The sequence below is a fragment of the Eptatretus burgeri genome, chromosome 14, assembly GCF_056783735.1.
Source record: "Eptatretus burgeri isolate ZD-2024b chromosome 14, Ebu_testis_v1, whole genome shotgun sequence".
NCBI lineage: Eukaryota > Metazoa > Chordata > Myxini > Myxiniformes > Myxinidae > Eptatretus > Eptatretus burgeri.
Window position 1 is genome coordinate 46,441,923 of NC_140974.1, and position 25,177 is coordinate 46,467,099.

At 43.2% G+C, this 25,177-nt stretch overlaps 1 protein-coding gene across 1 annotated transcript in view; it reads left to right on the forward strand.

Moving 5' to 3' along the window:
• LOC147013092 (endophilin-B1-like) overlaps positions 1-25,177 on the forward strand; it is a 48,654-nt gene that overhangs the window by 12,478 nt on the left and 10,999 nt on the right. The window contains exons 2-7 of the mRNA XM_085854666.1: positions 5,027-5,168; positions 11,784-11,912; positions 13,419-13,552; positions 15,131-15,223; positions 16,152-16,241; positions 24,169-24,269. Of these exons, the coding sequence (XP_085710792.1) occupies positions 5,027-5,168; positions 11,784-11,912; positions 13,419-13,552; positions 15,131-15,223; positions 16,152-16,241; positions 24,169-24,269 (689 nt within the window). The remainder of the gene's footprint in view (positions 1-5,026; positions 5,169-11,783; positions 11,913-13,418; positions 13,553-15,130; positions 15,224-16,151; positions 16,242-24,168; positions 24,270-25,177) is intronic.

Genomic DNA, 25,177 nt, shown 5'->3' on the forward strand with positions numbered 1-25,177 from the left:
TTGATTTCATCTATAGTCATGGGGATTCGGGAGGGAAGGGTGATAAATTCTCCACAAAATGTGTATCGTGTGGCACCACAGGGTGCTGGTGGTGGTGGCGGCAGAGGGTATTACAAGTCAGCTGTGGAGATTACTTGCATTTTTGCACTGGACACATCCCTCGAGTGGGATGCTGCAAAGCCAACCTCCACTAATCAGGGGCAGGGAAGGGGGTGGGTTGGTGTGTGCGTGCATGCGCGCAGTATCCAAGGCTTGTATTGGAGCTGACACACATGGATGTACAAATTAATCTACAACACAGGACGGTTAGATGAGTCAAACGCAGCCACTGAGCTTGGGGGAAGTGTAACTTCCCAAGGCACTTTGGGTACCAGTGGTATCACAACAATGGTGCCACCTTTCTCACCACACTCAGCAGGGCATTTCCTATGTAGATCAATGCATCTGTTACTCGTTTGGCCAGTTATAACCCAAAATAAGGTGAAACTGGTACAAGTTCGCCAAACTCTTGTGTCGCATCCAATATTGATCAGTTTTAGTTTTAGTTTTATTCTTTGTACATAACCACCGAGACATCCTACCTTGACTGTTTTTAATAAGTTTGTGAATGTGCTTGATTCAATTTACATGTGATGTGCATTCGTTGTATTGTGGGCAGGGGTTCGGTGGCGATAACGACCACTAGGGGGAGCAGTAGAGCCTTCTCCCACCGAACACCCGGAATTTAGGTCGTGACTCGGATAAGTCTGAAAGGTCACGGGTCCCTTAGCGTACCGTGGTCGCCAATATTTCGACAGCGTGGGGTAGGGTTAATTGCCAAATTTCAATATACCTAAGTAACCACGCAGTCTAGCTAGCAGGGAAACCACACCCTCGATAGGCTCTGTCGAACCGGGTCGCTCTTGCGACCTCGGTCCAGTATAACCGAGCGGAATTACCAGAGTCCGTCGGACCCAAATTAACAACTTACAGCACCAACTCCCTTACCATTTCTCAATACACACCATGCTAGGTCAATGAAAGAAAGCACAGAAAACGAGCTGGTACATTTAACATGGGGATTTATTTTATAAGGGAGGGGGACACAGAGAGCAGAGTTGAACCGACTAAAAGCAATGCAGGTATGTGCATGGCACTTAAACAATTCTACTTAATGGACTGGCGCGCGCACACACACACACACACACACACACACACACACACACACACACACACACACACACACACACACACACACACACACACACACACACACACACACACACACACACACACACACACTGGGCCGGCCTTTATTGAGGCCTCCAGCTCGGAAGGAATGGTGAGCCGAAGGCCAGGGTCTGGCGTGCACCTGTCCGCCTCGTGCGGTGTACGACGATCTGGTCGCGTGGCGGGACTCGAACCCACAGCTTTCACGCAGCGCCAAGCACCAGGGACCACGCTCTCCAAACGGCCACGCACCAATGAACCAATACCAAGGAGAAGATCAGAAACAACGATGACCCAGGACCAGACGAACCAGCCAGCACCAAGACCCACGACCCCCAAGACGATCAACCCTCCCCAGCCTGGCGTTCCTTCATATCTATCTTGTCTGGGGTGAGAAAATCGCCATCTGAGGCGCTCTCCACCCTCATTGGCGGGGGTGTCGTGGGAAGTCGTCCTCTGTGGCAACCTCCACCCTCATTGGCCGGGGTGTCGTGGGAAAGTCGCCCTCTGTGGCAATCTCTACCCTCATTGGCCAGGGTGTCGTGGGAAAGTCGCCACCTGTGCATGATTGGATGAAAGGCGTGGCCTTGCCCCCGTGGGCGGAGTCGGGCTGAGGTGAGGAAACCTCTGCTCACGTCTGTGGTCGACCGCACGTGGGCAATGGCGTCGGTGGTGTGAAGGAGATTTGTTGTAAAAACTAACTATAAAGAAACTTCGCAGCGCACACATGTAAATCCCGTTAGACATCGGGGATGGGGCCCTAACTATAAACATATACTTATCGAGTTAACTAAGCTATGGGGACTGCTGTCTGTTTGTGTGCAGAAGGATTCCAGATGCGTAACAGTATCACATCCAATATCATGGTGTTTTGGATCTAAATGTTGTTGCAAAGCTTTTGCTGTATTACCTTCCTGTTTCACATTTGATCTTTTTTTTAATTATCCTTTGCTTGCTATTTATTATTATTTTTTTTTCAGGATGCCTTTGAATAGATCAAAGATGTACAAAAGGCAGCAAGGAAACAAAAATGTGATAAGCTCATCCCCCCCCCCACCTTTCTTCTGGCAAAAAATAATACCAAACAAAAAATTCCACTTATTGAACCAGAAGATGAAACCAAGAATGTTTCAAAAGAAAGCAACAAAAGCAGTTAAGCTTTGGATATTCAGACACCAACTGAAAACTTCCTCAACACCTGGTAACAATGAGGTACCTGCAGTCCTGCACTCTTCCTACATGTCATCCCAGTCGTTTGGCAAAGCAGCATAACATGATCAGGAAGCCCTTATTTGAAGTCCTTCAGAAGAGGACACAGTTGTGAAGAAACTAGCTAAACCTCTTTGTTTCATGTCCTGTAATTAACACTTGGTGCTTGAATTTTGTGCATCAGGAATTTCAGGTGCGATGCCACCAGTCAGCAAATACCTGAGAAGAAATGATTATGATTTTGATTTTGAAGGTGCTTAATGAAAATATTTGATGGCTGTAGGAAGCATGTGGCGTGTTCTCAGAATGATGTTCATACTTGAAGATACGGTAAAGCAAATTTAACTTGTTTATGACTATATTCATTTTGCCATTAAACTTTCTCCACAATGTTTGTAACCACTTCATGAAAACTCTGAGCTCAGTTTTACAAGTGTTGGCTTCTTGCACATTATAAGTGATTTTTTTTTTCATCTTCTTCTTCGTCTTCTTTTCATTCATTTATCTGCGCAATAATCATCCGTGTCCCATCTTATACCTTGACTTGTGAAGCTGTGGCACCAGTTGAAGAAAATGTCATGCTTTTGTTATTTCCTTCTGACCAACAATCTTTAACCAACATAAAACATTTCTTCATTATCTCCCCCCCCCCCCCCAATTGCCCACAAAACTTGGATCTTTATTGAGAATAGACTTGGTCCAAAACAGAAAACACAAGAACAAATGTAAATAGTCTGTCAGCAAGACTTCTCACTTGTGAAGCACCATCTACTGGAATATACTGTTAGGTTGTAGGGACAATGTGCTGTCATCATAAGGAGGCTCTTCTCCACATGACAACATTGGCTTTGAGGGTTTTGGAGATTAACTGAACTCCACTCTACCCTGAACATTGAAACGATGGTTTTAATTCCTTGCCCCCATCTCCAGCATGTTTATCAACGTCTTTATCTTCAATCAGTATCTGCCAAAGCAAATTGGCACCACTGTCTTCACACGTCCCCTCGTATCTTGTCCCGACACCCCACCCCTCCCATGGCATTGATATGACCACGAAACAACCCTGCAATCAAAACTACACACAAGGTATTCATATCCTCCTCCTCCCCTTTCTGATGTTTATGCAGTTTGTTCTCTTCTGATTATTTCATCTTTCAAATGCTTGCTCTTTACATGGAAAACTAGAACGACCCTCGGCTGCTATCAGATCATTTGCACCAGCTAATCTTGCACTCATCAGCAAATCTTTCTTGGCCGTCTCAATCGGATGATATCTGCATTGTGGGTATTTTATGAATCGGTCTTCTGGCTTGAACATGCACCCTTTCCAATTCATTGGGTGAGGGAACTACATATTTGGACTGGTGCAGTGTCTGTCGTCCCAAGCTGAGGGTTGCTCACAGGGTTGGCACATGATTCGTACCATTTCCCAAGTCTGGCTCTGTGAGATAAAAGTACTATCGCATGCCTTTTGCCAGATTACTACTTGGACATGAAAGCCTGCTTCTGACACCATGTCTAATTTATCCAGCTTGACCCTCTAGATTGTATCAACGAGTTTCCATCTCTGTGCTCCAACAATGTCTGGTTCTGTGAGATAAAAGTACTATCGCATGCCTTTTGCCAAATTACTACTTGGACATGAAAGCCTGCTTCTGACACCATGTCTAATTTATCCAGCTTGACCCTCTAGATTGTATCAACGAGTTTCCATCTCTGTGCTCCAACAATGTCTGGTTCTGTGAGATAAAAGTACTATCGCATGCCTTTTGCCAAATTACTACTTGGACATGAAAGCCTGCTTCTGACACCATGTCTAATTTATCCAGCTTGACCCTCTAGATTGTATCAACTAGTTTCCATCTCTGTGCTCCAACAATTGGTCTTGTTCCCACCACACCTCCCACTCCCCTCTGTCATTGCTGTTTGCACTTCAATAGATGTCGCTGTCTTGTTGGCAGGAGAAACCATTGTATATAGTCAGGGGGTTTACAATGACTTTTGGGCTTTATAATTAATTGATTCATTATCGTGTGTTCCCTTGCTTTAGTACAAATGTATCTGAAGTGGGGGTGTAATTGCAAATCACTTTGACGCAAGCCTCAATCCAGTTTCTTCTTTACTCAGCCAAACATGATCTCTCATAGTAAAAAGTGATTACCACCTAGCCATGTCTTGATTATCCTCACATGGCATTTCCTGTTGAATACCTGATATCAAAGTTGAGGGTTGCTCAAATGTAAATAAAATACCTGACATCAAAGTTTTTCTTACATAACTAGTTAGGGTGGCTGGCCCACTATTTTGCATTCTCAAGAGTGTTTCATGTTGGATCCCATACTCTAAGTGGTTTTTTATTGATTTTTTTTTTCCCTCTACTCTCTATTTGGCATGGTGTCAGGTTACTTTATCACAAATTTACTTTAGTTTAAAGTCTAGCATTGTTAAACTCAGCATTTGATTGACTCCAAGGTTTTAGTCTTTTAAAATATTTTGCTGATCTTGAAAAATCAGGTTAAACCTCTCTTCTTTTCATGTTTCCACCCTACCCTACCCCATCCCGTTAAATGTCTCATTTTTGCCGACCCACTCCCCACCTTCATGGAAGTTCACGGAGGAAAAGCTGGGCCAGGCTGAGCGGACCGAGTTGGATGTACACTTTGAGAACCTTGTAACACGTGCGGAGGCAACGCGGATAAACACGGAGAGAATCCTCAAACAAACAGAGTACCTACTGCAACCTAATCCCAGTGAGACTGAGATGATGGAGAGGGGGAAGGGAAGGGGTTAGGAGAAGGGAGGGGAAAGAAAAGGTTGGGTTTTGTTTCTGGGAGGGGGGTAATTTATTTATTTATTATATATGCAAAACAAAGTGGAATTTTGACCTTGTCAAACATTTCCCTTCCTTTCCCTTCTCTTGTTGATACAGTTCTCACTTTTTATCGCTGTATCTCTTTCCCAACATTTATTTTCTGTTTTGATTTACAACCATTTTCCACCCTTTATTTGCACTGTTACCAATATTATGACAACTGAGGAAATTGGCTTGTTTACTTGCTTAAGATCCTGCCATGCCTGGTGGCAAGTGGAGCCTCTTGAGGAAATTGCTCCGCTTTTGTCTGCCCCGAGCCCGCTGACTGATCGAAGGAAAAGAGTGAAGTTATTATCTCTGTTACCGAAGTTTGGACGGAGGTTGTTTTCACCCGTCTGTCTGTGAGCAGGATATCTCAAAAAGTTGTGGACAGGTTGGGTGTGTGACAAGGACGAATTGATTAGATTTTGTTGAAGATCTGGATATGAGAACTTTTAAAGTGATTCTTCACCATTGAGAGATTGGGCCAACAAAACGAAAAAAAGCATGATGCATCAAAAAGTTGTGGATGAGTTATGACAAAATTTGGTGGATAAGGGGTCGGTGATAAGAACAAGCAGATTAGATTTTGGTTCATGTTCTGATGCAGATCCAGTTTATCAGTGGGATACAAAACATAAACTGTTCAACCTGGCAGAGGTATGCACTCTAGAGTGCCGTTCTTGTTTATAAATAAACTAGTGCGTGCCCGTAGGTGCAAACAAAACAAAACAAAAAAAACTTTCAAACCGCATGCCAGAACCGTCTTCTGTACAGGGGATAGGAGTCATCAGAGAAGCTTGTCGTTTCTCGTAGGGCTTTGGGATAGTCCTTTGTGCACTTCCGGTCTGCCATGCAAGGGCTCGAGATGTTGCATTCCCCACATGGGCCGTGAATCATGTGTGATGTCACGATACGGTGTAGTTCCGGATTTGTGCGTTTGTCAGGAATCTCAGCAGAGACCACGCGATCGACATCTGCTGGTGTTCTGGGCTTGTCGCGAGGTGCCATGGTCAGGAGCATGTGTATATGGGGAAGGTGATGCTTTTGCGTTTCCTTCACCATCACATAAGCGTCCACATGTCCCAAGATGTCATTCTTGAGGAGGTCTGCTTTGAGTGCTTCCACCTTCATATGAAACACCCGGGTGATGATATCGGGTCTTTCATTGGCTGACTGACCCTCAAAAAGTGATTGTTTAATTTCTGGCCACTTTGGGTTGCAGGTGAATGTTAGGAAAAAGTCGGGTTTTCCCTTGACTTGGACCAAAGCCATTGCATCCTGAAACTCTTTGGCATACCAACGTGGTGACCCATAAATTGACAGCGGCAGAATGGTGAGGCGTCCAGGTAGCACCTCAGCGTCACTGTTCAATGCATCAACGATGATCTTGTACTTTTCTGCCTTAATTGACTTCTGGTTGCAGCGAATCCAATTGAGACTGTGCGACTCAATTTTTGCCATCATGTCGCATAAGTACTGCTGTGTCAACTTTCCACCACGAAGTAGTCGATTTGAAGTGATGAGTAGGATCACGTACTTGGAGATGGTAGCGGTAGAAAGATGTTGGCGTTATCCCTGCTAACTCAGTGTGGTACCCCTGGGAGCCGCAGGGTAGCAGAAGTATGTATGATAGAGGGTCATACGCTGGATGCATGGCGTCTATTGTCTGTAAACCTCCTCCTCTGAGGTGAACACCAACTGCCAGCCTTCCAAACTGCTCTGTTGTCATTGCCCCTGGAGCAATGACAGCCACATCGCTGTCTGGTGAGGGAAGGTTGACGGTACCATGATGAAGGTCTCGGCGCCGCGTGCGACCTGTTAATACAATTTTCAGTTCATTTGCGCTATCATTATGAACCACAAACTCAATGGCTGATTTGAATTGCTGGACGTATGGGTTGCCCTCATGAATGGCCTGTTGTGCTCTTAGCAAAAAATGCTCATTCAGGCTACTGTTCGAGGTGTGGGCACGACGAAACTCCAGCTCGTGGGCTGGATCGTGAAAGTAGATCTGAGCAAAGCGTGGGGTACAACCCAGATCGGCAAGAGGAGCACCAATGTAATGGTAAACCTTACCTTGTATGCGCACTCCAGGATTGAAGCCAGGCATACCTATCTCTCGGACACCGATACTTGCCATTGCCAGCACGTTGTTATACTGTTTCGCGTGCTTCACAAAGTCCTGGTTAAGGAAAAGGTTTTTAATAGCATCTGGAGGTTGTGATGGAAATGAACCGGGTTTTGGATTCATAGGATCATACTTAAGGTCGACCTTGCCGTGGTTGCAGCAAAATCCTCTTCTCTCCTCGGTCCACACAAACGCATCACAATGTGAGCATTTAGTGCATTGAAATAATGAGGTCCTGCTTAACGCGTGCCTGTACTCAACATGAAGTTGCTCTCGGAAGAAATCTGTATCATCGTATCGAGCAAGGTTGCGATTCTCATGGTGAGCCTGCTCTAGTCTCGCACGGTGTATGTCCTGATGGCGCAGGGCATCCCTTACTTGCTGGTCTTCTCGCTGGTGAGGGATTTCTTCTGCACGACGCCTTGCCTTGCGTCCAGTGTTGTCTGCCTCGCGTTCAGTGTTGTCTGCCAAGCGAGCAGTTTGTTCTTCATCCGTTTCAGCTGCACGACACCTTGTCACACGCGTAGCGTCGCGTGTCAAGTGAGCAGCTCGTTCTTCATCCGTTTCCTCTGCACGGCGCCTTGCCTCACGTTCAGTGTTGTCTGCCAAGCGAGCAGTTCGTTCTTCATCCGTTTGAGCTGCACGACGCCTTGTCATGCGCGTTGCGTTGCGTGTCAAGCGAGCAGCTCGTGCTTCGTCAAATTCCATTGCGCGTGCACGACGCGCAGCTTCGTTCCTTCGCTGTCGTAAACGACGGTTGGATTGGGGCATTGTGTGTAATAAAATCGAGAAAGAAAGAATACAGTAAGTCGATAAATGGAGAAAGAATACAGTAATCGTCACTGACTGGATTGGGGTATTGGGTTTAAGAAAATCGAGAAAGAAATCGAGAAAGAAAGAATACAGTAAGTCGATAAATCAAGAAAAAAATCGAGAAAGAATACAGTAATCGTCACTGACTGGATTGGGGTATTGGGTTTAAGAAAATCGAGAAAGAAAGAATACAGTAATCAGCACTCTCTGGAAGTGAAGTCCTCACTGTCCGGAAGTTCGCATATGGCAGTTACGATGATTCGCAATTTATTATTAATGGCCAATTCAATTAGCGCCAACGTATTTTGCCTTTTCCCAATGTCATCGCAAGGAAAAACGCAGAGAAGAGGAAAGAGGAGAAAAAAAACGTGCAAAAAATAATTTACTTCCTGCTTCGGAGCATACCAGCTAACTGATGTTCCCCAAATTTATGCACAGTCTAATGAAAACGATCATAACTTGGGGCATTGTGTTTATCTATAAATGCGCATAAGAAATAGAGAAATTATTAGAATACACGAAGTCATCACTCTGGAAGCCCATACGTTGTAACCTGTAATGGGGAACGCGGCTGAGCTTCCCTTCACCATCAGCCACGCCCACGCAACAACGTGTCTTGCCATTGGTTTGGTAAATAAATGGCCATAACTTGCGAAGCACTTGTCCGATTAATATCAAACCTTGAAAAGGCACATCCTCAGGTCCCCAGCAATATATCTGGCGAGTTTCAATTACATCGGACCAGAGGTTGTCGAGAAACAGCAGTCACACACACACACACACACACACACACACACACACACACACACACACACACACACACACACACACACACACACACACACACACACACACACACACACAGCTGGAATTATAGATAGATAAGTAAATAAATGAATATAGTTCAATTTCTGATTTTTTTTTTTTTTTTTTTTAATTTCATCCTTATTTTTAATACTAACTCAAGGCTTGTGGAAGAGCTTATACACAGAAACATTTAATGGGGTGGGAGAGGGAAGCAAGTACCAAATAGTGGGGAGCAAAGACAATATAGCATATCTGTGAAAGGGAGAGGGATAGAGTAGGGTACACAGGGTAAACAAGATGGTACTACAGGGACTTTCAGGAAGGAAAACGGGGAATATGAAGGAGGTAGGTTTTAGGGTGGATTAACGGGGGTCGTAAAGATCAATATTTTGGATGGAGGAGAATAAGAGATGGAGGTGAAGACCTGAAGGGAGGAGTGGGATTGAAGAAAGTGTGAGTTTGTTCCAGAGGTGGAAAAAAAGACTAATGTTAGAGTGAAGGTGAACAGTGATTCTTGATTTTGGCAGTTTCACCAGACGGGGTTTTTTTGGAGGACCTTGAGTGAGGTTCAGTAAATATCGGGGGGACATCATAGACAGAGCAGGAGGACAAAGCCGGAGAGGAGACTGTGGAAGACAAAGACCACCGACCTGCCTCTGTTGAGAGAGTGAGACCCAAAGACTCAGCTTCATTGCAGGAGATACAATGATCCTAAAAACCTTGGCTTCCACGGCGTGAAGTTGAGCGAGGTGTGAGGCAGGAGCACCACCCTCGAGGGGGGGGAGCAGTACTCCTTCAGACTGCAGATGAAAGCTTTGTACATGGTCAGGAGCTCATGTGTGCCAAGGATGGACTTCGCACGGCATAGGATGCCCAGTTGGCGACTGTCTTTGGAGGAGAGTTTGGAGATGTGGTTTTTCCAGGAAAATCGTGGCAGATCGTGAAACCCAAAAGCTTGAATGAATGTAATACTTCAAGAGGATTGTTGAGAAAGTAGATTGGGGGAGGTTCCAGACAGTCCTTTTGGAGAGACATGGTGAGGGTTTTTTCTAATCATGTTTGGTCCAGTTTTGCAACAGACCCAATTTGGATCTTGTCACTTCCACTTTTGCACCAAATGGTAGACTATATCAGACAATATATTGCATTATTCCATGTTGTGTTTTTTAAGTTGTGGCCTAATCTGCTAACTTTGGTCTGCCTATTGTGGTTTCAACATCAGCATGACCTATTGTTTTCAATTTCTTGACATTACCTATTGCTGATTTCACTTGAGATCACTGGCAAGTGACAAATGCCAGAAACTACTGGTTCCCAAAAATTCCATGATTTCAGGTTTGTCAATGATCTTTCTTGTGCTCCCTTGAATAAAAGTTTAATTACTTGGCAGAAACGTTTATGAAAGCACATGCTGCTTTGCAGTGAAAGGGGTGGAGGAGAGTCCTAATGCCACAAAATCTGTCACCTTGGTGACTATTCTGCAGGATGTTCTTTGTTTGTATGCAGGACAAAACTTTGGGGAAGCATCATTGGCTGAGGTCATGGCTGTGCTGCTGATGCAATGCCCTCTGCTGGTTAGGGCAGGAATTTGTTCACGGTGCTCGGGATGGCTTGACACCATGGAATCTTTAACATCTACCAACAAATGTTGGCAGACGAGGCACCTATTTAATGTCTGTCTGAGGGACAGCAAACACATTTATGAATCGCCCTCCCTGTGAAACACTGGGATGACAGTTTATAGCTGGTTCAGGATTCAAACTCAGGCTAGACAGATTAGATGTGAGTGTGTGTACCTCTTGGCCATCCTGTCAGTCTGCAGGATGGTACAGGGGTAGCACACTTACCTTTGAGCTGTTTCATCTGGTTTTTCATTCCCACCTCTGATGAACTATCAGGTGCTTCTTAGGAAGGACATTGCTTTCAAACAAGAATGGCTCAGTACAGGGTGCAGCTCCATCAGGCTGAACAGTTTATTTTGTATCACACTGGTGGGCCAGATCTGCATCCAGACCTGAACGAAAATCTAATCGGCTTGTTCTAGTCACCTACCCAACTCCTCCACCAAGTTTTGTTATGATCCATGCACTACTTTTTGAAATATTGTGCTGTACATCGTTTTTGGTGCCATCTCAAAGCTGAAGAATCACTTAAAATTATAACATCTGGATCTTCACAAAAATCTAATCAATTCGTCCTTGTCACACACCTAACCTATTCACAAAAATTTAGCCCAAATCCATTCATAACTTTTTGAGATATCTTGCTCATAGACAGACAGGCAAAAACATAACCTCCGTCCACCTTCAGTGATAGAGTTAATGAAGCCATCCCCTGATAGCTGTTGAGCTGGGGACTCATCTGCTAGCATTGGTTTGGAAGGCATGAAAGATCCTGTGGTGTCATTCGATAATGAGTAGGCGAGTTGTTACCGGCTACCTGACCAGATTCCAAACTACAAGGGGCTTTTTCTCGTTGGGACAAGGGGCAAGAGTTGGCATTGTGACCAGGTGTTCGTCAGCACTGACCGAACATGTCAACACCTTGACCAAATTCTAAGTTCCCTAAATACTGCTGAAATGGCAAACCATCCAGTTTATTCCTTGCTGGGAGACTTTAGTGACAGAAACGCTCTGTGGACTCGAAATGAATATTTTGTTGGTCTCTTGTGGAAGTGTGCATTGAGTCGGGATGAAGCAGAGATTTATCATTGCAGGTTTAATGCTCGCAACGAATGACCTGCTTTGTCATCCCTCTGTGCAGATGCCCGGATAGAAGACTATTTCTTTGAGAAGATTGAAGGGAAGGCACCTCCACGCATGACCAATTTGGAGTGTCTGGGACATTACATGGTTGAAGCAGGATGCGAGTTTGGGCCGGGTACCCCCTATGGTAACGGTGCACACTGTTTTAATTTTGATCAGTCTTGTAAACATCGTTTATTCCAAATTGTTTGTGCAATTATTATCCACAATTGTGACTTTCATTGTTATTGCACAATCATATAATGTGAAGTTTTTCTTGCAGACTTTGTAGATACGAAGATGCATATTTGATTGATGTGAATTCTACATTTTTTTTAATAATATTTTAAGTGGGATTTATACATCTCATGCCTGGTGTCAGCCTTGTTATTGGTTGGGGTGACAGGCTTGGGATCCTCAGGTCCTGAGTTCAAATTCTGCTTGGCCATTGAATTATTACCAGGTGGGGTTGACTCGGCCTGTCATCCTTCCGAGGTCAGCAAAATTTGTACCAGCTTGCTGTGATGATCGAGTCATTTGAGTATTCTGCGTCAGAGTGGTGACACGTCCAGGATTGTGCCCAATAGCCCAGGAGACTGCTTCGGCAGCACCGATGCTCTGTACAGAGTATGGTCCCAATGGATGGATACCTCGACTTTGATGTGAACGTCCCAGTTCACTACTTGGGTGATCAATCCAAGAGAAGGAAAAGGAAGGGTTGTGCCTTGAGTTTTGCCAAAAACAGATTCCTCCAAACAAGAAGAAGCAGATACTGCACATCCAATAGAATGCATTATTATCTCAGAAATTGTAAACACTCAAAATAACCTAATGGCTTTTAAAATCTGATGTGGAAGAATGACTTTGTATTATATATGCAGTGAACCATTGCTATGGTATAGCTTCATATGACAATCATTCTTCATTTGTGAAAGGATGGAAAAATGAACTTGTTTGAGCACTAATTAAATATTATCGAGCTCATGTACAGGATCCAACCCCCTCCCCCCCCTCTCCCTTTCACTTTGGTGTCCCATTCCTACGAAGAGCTTGAGTGTACATTATAATCACATGTAGGAAGCCTTTGGGTTGTAGCCTGAGATATTTGTTGCTTACATGGAGGAACAAGTTGGTTTAAATTGTTTGTTATATTTTGACCATGAATCAGATAACAAACCTGCCGTTCAGCAGTACTTTGTCTCTGAATGTGTCCCTATCGCACTTGTGCAGATGGGAGTTTTTTTTTTTTTATTCTCATTCTTTTAAACTCTGCCTGCCTGGCAGTCACACAACATTGAAAATCAATCCAAACAGAAAACCTACTGTTTTTAAAGATGTTATAAAGGACACAAATAATTATTAATGTAACGTGTTAAATAGGGTGGTGCAATCGACACGATGTCAACGATGGTAAATTCAGGAATCAATGTATTTATCCAACTTTTATAATCTTTTTATTTTATTTTATTTAAAATTAATTATAACACGAGACCAAATTGCCTTGTAAATACTTCTAAGAACCTCCAGTTTTGCAGTACGAGGACATGTTAAATAGGGTGGTGTATAAGACTGCTTCAATAGCATTAAACTTCTGTAATTGAAATACTTGTAGTAATGACATTTGTACCATATTTTGTGCTACCTGTGCATGCAGGTAGTGCACTTGTTAGTGCGGGTGAGACAGAGAAGGCTCTGGGTGTTGTCGAGAGGGAGTTTGTACAGAACGTTGCCCATGCCTTCCTTGTTCCTCTTGGAAACTTCCTCAATGGAGATTGCAAGACTATCGCTGTAAGTGTTGACATCATTTGTGGTCGATTGGTGAGTGCTCAGTGTGTGTTATCAATTAACCAGACGTTCGAGTGTAAATGTAAAAACGAATGGGTGAGCTGGGAGGGGGTGAACCGCACGTGTTGAGATTTGCTCGTTTTTGAAGATGGCAATTGGACGAGTAAACGTACTCGCAGCTTGCCAGATCTCATGACTGGTGCATAATTTGCAATCTGTATAACTCGTTCATTTTTCACCACAATGATGGCATTTCCCAATCAGGCTTTCAGCTCGTGAGATGAGCTTTAAAAAAAAAAAATAAATTTGTAAGCAGACTATCCACAAAACAAAATGAAATGGACATAAATAAAACCTGCAAAGTCAATGTTCATCAATTTCTATTCTGCTGCTGTGATATGCTGTGGACATGGTGGTGCACATGTCTTCCTATCCATGTGTATTACAGCTGTTGATAACCAATTGTAATCTGTTTCATTGATCTCTATTGGAATGACTTCTCTATTACACTTTTTATTTGAACACAAAGTAGTCTAATTTTTATGCACAGAACAAATTTGGTTCGTTTCTATAACTACCCTAATTGTTTAGTTTGCATGTGACATCTGTGAACCCCTGTGCACACTTGTGTATGGCAATGAGGCTCGTGGAGTAGCTTGAACGCAACGGATCGGGACGTAAGCACTTTCCCCCAACGGATCGGGACGTAAGCACTTTCCCCCAATGGATCGGGACGTAAGCACTTTCCCCCAACGGATCGGGACGTAAGCACTTTTCTACCAAGTCTCCCTCCATTTTGTCTTTTCTACTCTCATTAAGCTTGCCCTCATTCCTTATTACTTGTCCTCAAAATTTCATGAGTGGGGTGAGGGAAGACATTGCAACAGACAAATGTTGAAGTTCAGGGGTTGAAGAACAGACAACAGACAAAATCAATGTTGAAGGACAAAAGATGGAGACTTTGAAGGATAGGGAATGAGGGCAAGAGGACATCAGGGGTGAACAAAATGGCTGCAGCTGCAAGCTCTCAATCACCAAAAGTAGAAAGAAAAATTGGAAAAGCAGTGAGTTTGGATTTTGAGAGTTTCAACAGAAGGGGGTTGAAGGCAGATTGTGTGTGCCCTGGGGTGGGGATAAAGGGCAGAGGGTGCAAGACCATGCATTAGGTTGTAGAAGACAAAGTACTGACCCGTCTGCAATGTAAAAGTGATCGGTGCGGAGACTCTGCTTCATCCTGGGAGATTGCAATGATTTTGAAGTCCTTGATTTCCAAGGTGTGAGGCAGGGGTGCCATCCCAGAGTGGTGAGCAATACTCCATGCTGCATATGAAGGTCTTTCACACAGTGTACTCACATGTTTCTCAGTCAGAATGGTATTTGATAACAGGGTAACAATACCTGTGGACTACCTGGGTTGATTTATTGTTGTTGGCATTAGATTCTATAGTCTAGGGTGAGTGGAAAATGCATCAGAAGCATTTGATCAAATGAAAATACAGTTGTGTATATTTTGAAATGCCAATGTAACAAGAAAACCAATGATGGTGATTCAGTTGTTCCTTCATCGTATCCATTCCCCAGAAAGAGCGGAAACTCTTGGAGTCGAAACGACTTGACCTCGACACTTGCAAGTCTCGCTTACGTAAAGCACATGTGGCAGAAATCCGCGCCACAGTAAGCATCTCCCACTCTTTACCCCCCCTCCCCCACCCACCTCTCTCCTTACACACTTCTTTGCAAGGGATTTTTTTTTTGTCTCCCCTCCTTCAGACCAGTGATTACTCTTCCATTCCCCTTTCACCAAGTGGTCCCAAGTTAACATTTGCCCTCTTGCACATCGACAAGTGTCCATTCCCATCAACCCCTATACCATCCCTTTGTTTACACTACAGTGAATGTTTATCATACTCTGATCTAAGTTAAGGCATTCCTATCCCTCTTCATTGTGGGGTAAAGGATGTCTGAATGTGGGCACAATCCTTCCCCTCCCCTCACAGCATGTGTCTTCAGATGAGGTAAGGAACATTTTCTTCCCTTTTACCTTGTCATGGTAAGGGAGATCCTCTTTTTTTTTCTTGCCAGGGCAAGTACAGTTGCCCTCCTCCATTTCCTTTTGCTCCAGTTGTCGGTTCCTCGTCTCATAATGAAGCAAATCGCTTAACCCAAAGTTATTTTGCCTTCCTCGTTTGCACCACTGTAATAGCACTTCCCCTTGCCCATGCCAGGGTGAGGATAACCAAATCCCTCCTCTTCCACAGTCTAGGAAATCCTTACTGTCACAGTCCAAGTGTCTTTTATTTTAACATCTCATTATATTCTCACTTTGGCTTATGGAATTGATAGGTTAATTTGGGGCTTGCGGTGTGCGTGTGTGCGCGTGCTTGCGTCCATCCATGCAGCTTATTATGGAGGAGGTAGGAAAAGTCAGTGACATAGCCAATATTGCATTGTCCTTATAATTTGTTTTTTGACCAGCATTGCTTTCTTGTCTGGCATATCAACTCGTGAGTGCAAGGTTTTTTCTGTAGACCTGCCCAACCCGACTCTTCTTGTCTGTCTCTTATTTTTTTTATTTTGGTTTGTCCCCCCCTCCACATTTTAGGCTGAAATGGACGTCCACAAGGCCGAAACAGAATTTGAACGACAAGCTGAGATTACTCGCCTTCTCATGGAGGGAATATCCAGCACACACGTATGTCTTGCACTTTCAGTTTTACTGCAGAAGCAGTCCTCTGGCATTAATAGGTTTACCTCTATCCATTCAGAACATGGTGTACGTTTTTCATTTCCTGTAATTATGCATGGGTTCCTGATGGTGCCACTGAGCATATGTATATTTTATTTTCTTTATTATGTTTTTTTTTATGAATAATTTCAAGATCAGCTCATTTGTCGTGATTTATATTTGAATTAGTTGCATCACATTACAAGTCGAGAAGTGTTTGGTTTAGGTTTTGTTTGTTAGGGTTGGGGTTTAGGTTTCAGGGGCTTCCGTCGCGGCTTTGGGCACATAAAGGGGGGTGGGGTCTTCGTTGAAAGTTCCCTCAGAATGGCGTGGCAAATTCCACAAGTGGTGTCGTGGACTCGCCCCCATCGGCTGTGGACCAATGAGAGAGAGGGAGAGAGAGAGTTTGTGGGAGGAAGGAAGAGAGCTGATGTGAAGAAGCAGCAGAAGCGAATGGGGAAAGCTCTTACGAGCAGGAACGCAAAAAGCTCTTGAAAGAAGAAAGAGGCCGTAGCGGGATGCAACGTAGTTTGCCTGGCGGTGAATGTTCGTGCCTTGAAGGTGGTTGAAGATTGTGAGAAGCAGAAGGCAGAAGTGAACAGGGAAAACTTCCATGAGCAGGGACAAAAAGAGCTCTTGCACAGATGGCTGAGAGAAGGAGAAAACGGGACAAGCTTGCATGAGCAGAAGGCTCGTGAGGGAAGGAACAAAAGTGTGTGAGGGTAAAGAAAGGAAGGTTTCACGAGCAGTTGGTGTCGAGTTTCTGTGGAAAAAGAACACTTCCACAAATGTCGTCCTGCCCTCTCGATTCTGTCGGCCACAAAGGACAAGGAGGGTGAACGCAGCACTTCATCGACGGGAGCTTGAGGAAGAAGAATCTGAGGCAGAGGGCGAGTCGCCTATATATCTCACATATTTGGGATGCCGGAGAAGACTCGCCGACTGGGTCTGGGTACCTCAGGGACGTGGCTGCGTGTCCCAATCTCATCACATCACCACTGCCCATCTTCCCCCATCTATTTTCCTCTGCATTCTCTTGTATATTTGTGAGGAGAGAAGGAAAGACTGCTTTCCTTTTTTCCATGTTACTTTTATTTTATTTTCAAGTCCTCCTTGTTATATCCTTCTCCCCTGAATGAATGATGGCCAAGTCTTTTGTTTCAGTAAAATTGAAGAAGAATATATGTTATGGTTAAATCTGCTCGTATGTGGCTTTTTGCTTATAAATACTTGCTTTTAATGATTGCTTGCTTGTGTGTTTGTAATCAATTATTGTTTGTGTTATTTACAATCTCTCTCGGTTGTCTTTTCCTTCATTAGTCTGACACAGTGCACAAGTATAGTTAGACGGGAAGTTGTACCCCAATAATTTGCTTTGTTAGCCAGCGCACACTCACTGTAATGCTCGGCAATAATCCGAATGTGTGACGAGGGTACGTGACCCTAATTAGCAGGCCATCCACAGGTACGTTATCATGCAATGTATTGTAGTGTTTCCTTACCTGGATTGGCTTTGCTACATGGCATTCGTGGTTGCCTTGCAACCTGTCAGTGTGTGGAGGTACCTGTGCCTGGCGGCCTCAGGACTGGGCGTTCGGGAGGGACCCATGTGCTTCCCCTCATGGTAAGCCTCAAACCCTGGATCTGCGACTATATATATATATATATATATATATATATATATATATATATATATATATATATATATATATATATATATTTATATATATTTATATTTATATATATGTATATATATATATATATATATATATATATATATATATATATATATATATATATATATATATATATATATATATATATATATATATATATATATATATATATACACATATATATATATATATATATATATATATATATATACACATATATATATATATATATATATATATATATATATATATATATATACACATATATATATATATATATATATATATATACACATATATATATATATATATATATATATATATATATATATATATATATATATATATATATATATATATATATATATATATATATATATATACATATATATACATATATATACATATATATATATATATATATATATATATATATATATATATATATATATATATATATATATATATATATATATATATATATATATATATATATATATATATATATATATACATATATATATATATATATATATATATATATATATATATATATATATATATATATATATATATATATATATACATATATATATATATATATATATATATATATATATATATATATATATATATATATATATATATATATATATATATATATATACATATATATATATATACATATATATATATATATACATATATATATACATACATACATATATATATATATATATATATATACATATACATATATACATATGAGGTCCATCGAAAAAGTAACGGGACTGATCCTGCTGTGTGCTCCACTTACACAACTTGAATGAATGAGTTGCGTCACAGTCTTTTGCAACGTTCCAGCAACATATATGATTGGTGATGGTTGACTGCGCTCATTGTGTGATTTTTTTTATTTTTTTATTTTTTTTAGAGGTCGTTCTTTACACGTTGTCGCGCTATGAGTCGTGAGCAGAGAGCCAATCTGAAGTTTCTTGCCAAGCTTGGCAAAACACCTTCCGAATCCTTCGCAATGCTGCAGCAAGTCTACGGGGAAGAAACTATGTCACGTACACATGCATTTGAATGGCACAAGAGGTTCAAAGAGGGATGGGAAGAGGTCGAAGACTATCCCTTCAACGAGCAGAACAGCGAACAACATCGAGCATGTGAAGCAGATGGTGCGCACAGATCGTCGACTCGTGGTGCGGATGATTGCTGAGGAACTTTCCATCAACAAGAACACTGTCTGGAGCACCATCCCTGAAAATCTCAATGCGCAAGGAGTGCGCAAAGATGGTCCCCAAGCTGTTTTCCGAGGACCAGAAACAGCAAAGAGTCACTGTCTGTCAAGACATTATCGAGCGCCTCGAGGACGATCCAGACCTGCTCGGGAGAGTCATTACTGGCGATGAATCGTCGATATTCTAATACGATCCCGAGACCAAACGGCAGAGCCGTCAGTGGAAAAGTCTGGCATCACCAAGACCAAAGAAAGCAAGGATGTTGAAGTCTAAGGTCAAGGTGATGCTCATCGCATTTTTTTGACATCAAGGGCATCGTCCACTTCGAGTTTCTACCACAGGGTCAAACAGTGAATCGATACGTGTTCAAGGAGATCCTCCGGCGCCTCATGAGATCAGTCCAGGACAAGAGGATGGATCTGTGGGACAACAACGCCTGGGTGCTCCACCATGACAACGCCCCTGCTCACAGTGCCCTGAGCATCCGACAGTTTCTGATCTAGAGGAACGTGCCAACTCTGGAGCAACCCCGATATTCGCCAGGCTTGGCCCCTTGTGATTTTTTTTTTCCTATTCCCCAAGCTCAAGGGGGTGATCAATGGGATCCGATTTCCTGATGTGGAGGCCATCAAAAGGGCCGTGATGATGGAGCTCCGGAGGATTCCAGAAGCCTTCTGGGGGTGCGTCGAAGCGTGGAAGAAGAGTATGGACAAGTGCACAAGACTGGAGTGAAACGATCTTGAAGGGGACAAGCTGTGATTTCAATAATTTTTTTTTGGAATAAAATTTCTGTGAAGTCTGTCCTGTTTCTTTTTAGACGGACCATATATATATATATATATATATATATATATATATATTCAATTGGTACAACAAAATTTACATATGCATTTCAATAAAAGACATAATCAAAGCTTTTTGATTTGCACGCCTCGGGATATAACCACGAGCAGATGGAGAAGAATCACCAAACCCTCATTTATAAAGTTACAATGTAATGTCCTCAACGTTGCTTGGTTGAGAAGCAGAGGAGGGCGTGTCGCACATCGAGTTCGCATACTTGAGATGCTGGAGAGGACTCGTCTTCTGGGTCTGGGCTGGTTACCAGAAGCTGAGGCTGGGTTTTTATTGATTTATAAATTTCAGAGCCAGTGTGATGCTTGGTACGTGGGCCGCACATCTTTGAGATTGAAGGATCGCATTGAACAACACGTCCCTTTGGGGATCAGATGGGATCAGTCATCCGAACAGAGACACCAACTCAGGCTTATAAGAATGTATATAGTCCGACAACTATTCCCTGTGCCTCTGCGATTTCCTGAATAATCCTGTGTGCACAACCATACCGTATCGGCTGGTTTAAAATACTAAGTAGAGAATGCAGTTTAGCTCGCCTTCGTGCAATGGAGGCCACATTCATCAAGTCTACTAATCCCATTCTTTGTTGACAGAATTTATCTGAACTTTATATATATTTGATTACAATGGCTGGACTGTGTGACAAATGTACCAGTCAACATTGAGTCGTCATGAAAACCACACCCCCACCCCTGCCTCCCTCCCCAACAGGCCTCAGCTAATTGGCATTGTTTCCGCTGATTTTTGGTGATTCATCTCTGCCGATTCATTATTCATGATGGTTCATTTCTGCTTACTCATTATTCATGATGCTCTGTCATTCCACCAATCATTTAATCCTGTTCTTTCTTTCCCTCAACCAATCTACATTGGAACTTTATAAATGAGAGTTTGATGGACTTCTTCTTCATCTGTTTGTGGTTTTATCCTGAGGAGTACAAATCAAAAATCTTTGAAGAATGTCTTTATTGAAATGCATATATATAAATATATATATATAAAACCAATCTGGCTTGCTTGCAAAAGCCATTTTGAATTTTCGCATCTGGCCAAGTTAGCCCACATTTTCACGAGGTTCACCCCAGCTCATTTTAATCGGCACCCTCAAATTGACTAAAATCAACCTTCAAACCTTGGTCCCGGAAAAACGGTCATGGGACCCTATTGTGGGAACTCTACTAGCAGGTTGTATTTGCTCGCGTTGAACAATCGAGCATCTGCAGGGATTAAAGAACTTGTTTTTGTGGCACCAGTGTTGATGTGACTGAGTTCTCGAAGCTTGAACCATCATCGGAGAGATGGAGGGCTGTGTGGTACCAGAGGAAAGGGAAATGGGGGTGATCAGTGTGCTAGCTTCTGTGCCTGTGCTTCCTATCAGCAATGATTATGGGAAGGACTGTCGCTTAATTACTTTTCTAGCCACAATCCTTACTCTCATTCATGAACCGGTATGTGTTTGTTTCGCTCCTACAATTTTAGGCCGACTTGCATCCATATTTGCTCCATCGGTTCAACATGACCTCAATTCATGTTTCGGTGTGTTTGCCGGTGGTCTTGGGAGGAGTGTGCAAATTCTCTATGTAAATGTGTATCGTGTCGTGCCACCTCCAGGTGGGGGAGGGTATTACAAGTCTTTACCATTTACAGTGTATAGTATTCCTGTCCCCATATTTCCCTTTGCAGTGAGATGTTTTGAATTGTAAGCAGTAGGTATGTTTTTGTTTCATGTTCGTAACCTGGGTTATTTTTATTTTATTTTTGGGAGCGATTGAGGCAGCTGTCAGTTGCCTATACACTGCCCAAATAAAGGTACGTCACAGGAACACGTTGCATGCTTGGAGCAAGATCGCCAATAGGCCGGGTACTCTGCTTGGTCAAGACCATTTGACCGAGGTTGTTTATTCCCGATACCTGAAACGCCCTGCAATCCATGTCAACAGAAAACAGACTTTTTAGAACGCCGGCCGCATCTTCCAACCAATCATGTTGAAAGTTTTGTCAAAGTGGTTGCAGAGACAACTAATTTAAAAGTGAGATGGGGGAGGGGGGAAGGGGTGTGTAGAAAAAGAAAAAAGAGGGCCTCACCCACAGTTCCACAACATGGTCAACAATGGTTGTGGACACATTACTAATTAATCTCCTTTCGTGTTTGCATCTTTTTTTATTTTATTTTATTTTTTCCTGTTTTGTTTAATGATTTGTTTTCTGAACCAGACCTGTAGGTAAAGCCAAGTTTGCAAAAGTTCTGCCACAAGCCTTGTAATACTGATGATGCAACACCACAGGGGTGTCTTCCAATAAAATGCAGAGCTTTTCAATGCTGAATATATATATATATATATATATATATATATATATATATATATATATATATATATATATATATATATATACTTTCACTTGTGATTTGTTAAGCAATGAAAGGATCGTTGGTCTGAAGGTTTTTATTATTTTTTTTTTTTTAAATATGGCTGCTGAACCATATATACATTTTGTTGCGAATTCGCGCCCGCCAGCTTGCGATCGGCCACGTGACTCGAATCGCGGCACGTCGCCCACCGGACGGACAATTCTGTCATGACCCTCTCGGACTAACGCCGGGAGCTAGTCACGGGTGGGCCTTTCGGCCTCACCACGATCGTGCCAATCGGCCACCCACGTGGGATAGGGTTGTTCGCCAAACTCGACCTACCTAACTACCCACGCGGATGGTAAACTGGGCGATCGCACCTCGCCGCAGGTCGACTCCGGACACGGGCCGCTTAAGCAGTCCGTTCCGTACTATTGGGATAACCGAGCAGTGTTATCGTCGGCCTCGATGGTTCCGATTACTTATCGGGCGTATTAAGCCCACTACGAACCCTTTACGTGAAGCACGATGGAGATTCAAACGAAGGAAAGGACGCAGCGAAACGGGGAACAATTCAACATGCAAGCACTTTATCTACACGACACATGGAGAGTACACATATAGCAATTAAAACAATTATGCACAAAAAGCAAACGTAACAAAAGAAACATTGACGCAGAGATACTACCGAATAAGACTGACACACGGCAACACTTAACAGTTTTACTTCACCAGACTGGCGCAGACACACACACGTTTACACCAAACCCCAAAAGAAAATGGAAGTGCGACTTCCCTGATCCCGTCGAGTCCTCCTTCTGCGACCGCAACTCCGAGCCCCTCCTGTGTGCTCCGCGAGCTCGTGCCGCGTGTCGCTCGTGTGGTCCGCTCGACTGTACGGACGGTTTTTTGGGGAAACGGACGGGGTTTGTTCGGCGCTGTTTTCCGCGCTCGCGCACGTGTCAACGAAGCAAGGCAGGAACAACAAGCTCGCGACTCGAGCCAGAAGACGACCATGAAGACCAACCCTCGACCAACCAACCCAACAACCCTCAAGGTCCATCCTGTTCGCCTTTTGTAGCGCGGGGCTCCGCCCTTCGCTCCGCCCCGTTTTCGGCCCCTCCTCCCTTCGAGCTTCTTGGAGAAGCCTCTCGAAGGGGGCCATGACCTCTCGCTTTCCCTCCACCCCATGCCGTGCGAGGGCCGGGGGAGTCAGTCTTGGCGTGGAGCCAGGGAATTATTCCCCCAAAAAGAGGCCCCCACCCTTTCTCACCTTTGACCCCAGCATCGCCCTTCCTCCACACCGATCGCGGAGAACCTCGACGGGAAAAACAGGTGGGAAAACCCCCGAGCATAGCCATTGGTTTCTGTTTGTGCCCAGAGATCGTAACCGCACAGGGCCTGCTGAATGGCGAGTGGCGAAGATGTGGTAGCGTAGATGGTGGAGCTGGCGTGGTTGTAGTGTGGTTGGTGCTGTGGTGGGGATGGCGTGGTTGTTGAGATGCTGTTTGTTTGAAATAAAAGATAGAACAGAAAAAAATGGCTAACTCAAAGCGTCACAGCCCGGATGGATCACATAAATTCCCTCTATACAACGGGTTTGGGCTAACTACACGTACTTACAGAGATATCTCACCTACGGGACCTGAATGGTGGTTTGCGAATTTCCACAACAATATATGTATATATACCACTCCCTCATTTTTTTTCAGGGATTAATTTGTTGTATATGAAAATGCTCACGTCTTTCCATCATCTCTTCCCAGGTGAACCATCACCGTTGCCTTAAAGATTTTGTGGATTCACAAACAACATATTTTGCCAAATGTTATCAGCACATGTTGCAGCTGCAGAAACAACTGGGCAGGTTTGTTTGACTTCCTGCCTTGTCATTACACAGCAACAGTGACACCAACTTGTGTGACTGTGTTGTTGGAAGTCATCTGTCAGTCATATCTGCATCATACTTTTGGAATTTGTGGTTGAGGTTCATTTGGATTTTATTTATGTATTTATTTCTCTCCTTTTTCTGAAGAAAGGAAACTTTGACTTTGCTGGTAATTGAACCATAACTGTTTGAAAAGGAGTGTCTTTGGAATATTGAGTTGTTCATGCTTTTGATCAAATATGTGAAGCCTAATGATTGTTGTTGTTACTTATTCGTTATTTATTGGAATTTATTTGCATAAATCATGATCTAATATAAAATTTACTCAAACAAGGAAAAATGTTAGACTGGTCATGTGTATATAATTTTTTTTGCTGTGATGTAGTAAATGCATGGGTCTGACAAGATAGCCTAGAGGCACGCACACTCGTCTCTAAGCCGTCCCGTCCCGGTTTGAATCCTGACCCATCTATAAGCTGTCATCCGTGTTTCACAGATAGGGAGATCCATCAATGTGTGTGCCAGCCCTCTGATGGCACATGCAGACAGGATACCCAGATTTTAAACTGGTGTTGCGTCTGCCAGCATTATTTGATGGATGTAAACATCCCACGGTGTCCTTCGTGAAGAGTAGGCGAGTTATCACTTGTCCTCAAAGTTGCAAGTTTTTTACGAGTTAAATGAACCAAATAAAAATTCCCGCCCTAACTTCTGTTGGGAAAGATATGGCAAACTGTTTGACTTCCTAACTGTTCTGGGTTTGGAGCATTGGCAGGTCTCCTTGGGGGCTCCCCGCTGACTATCTCAGTTAAGTTTCCGGTCGTTATCTGTCCCGTTTTTCCCGTGTATTTTCTCACCTTCATGTTACTGTGTGTTCCTAGTTCGGT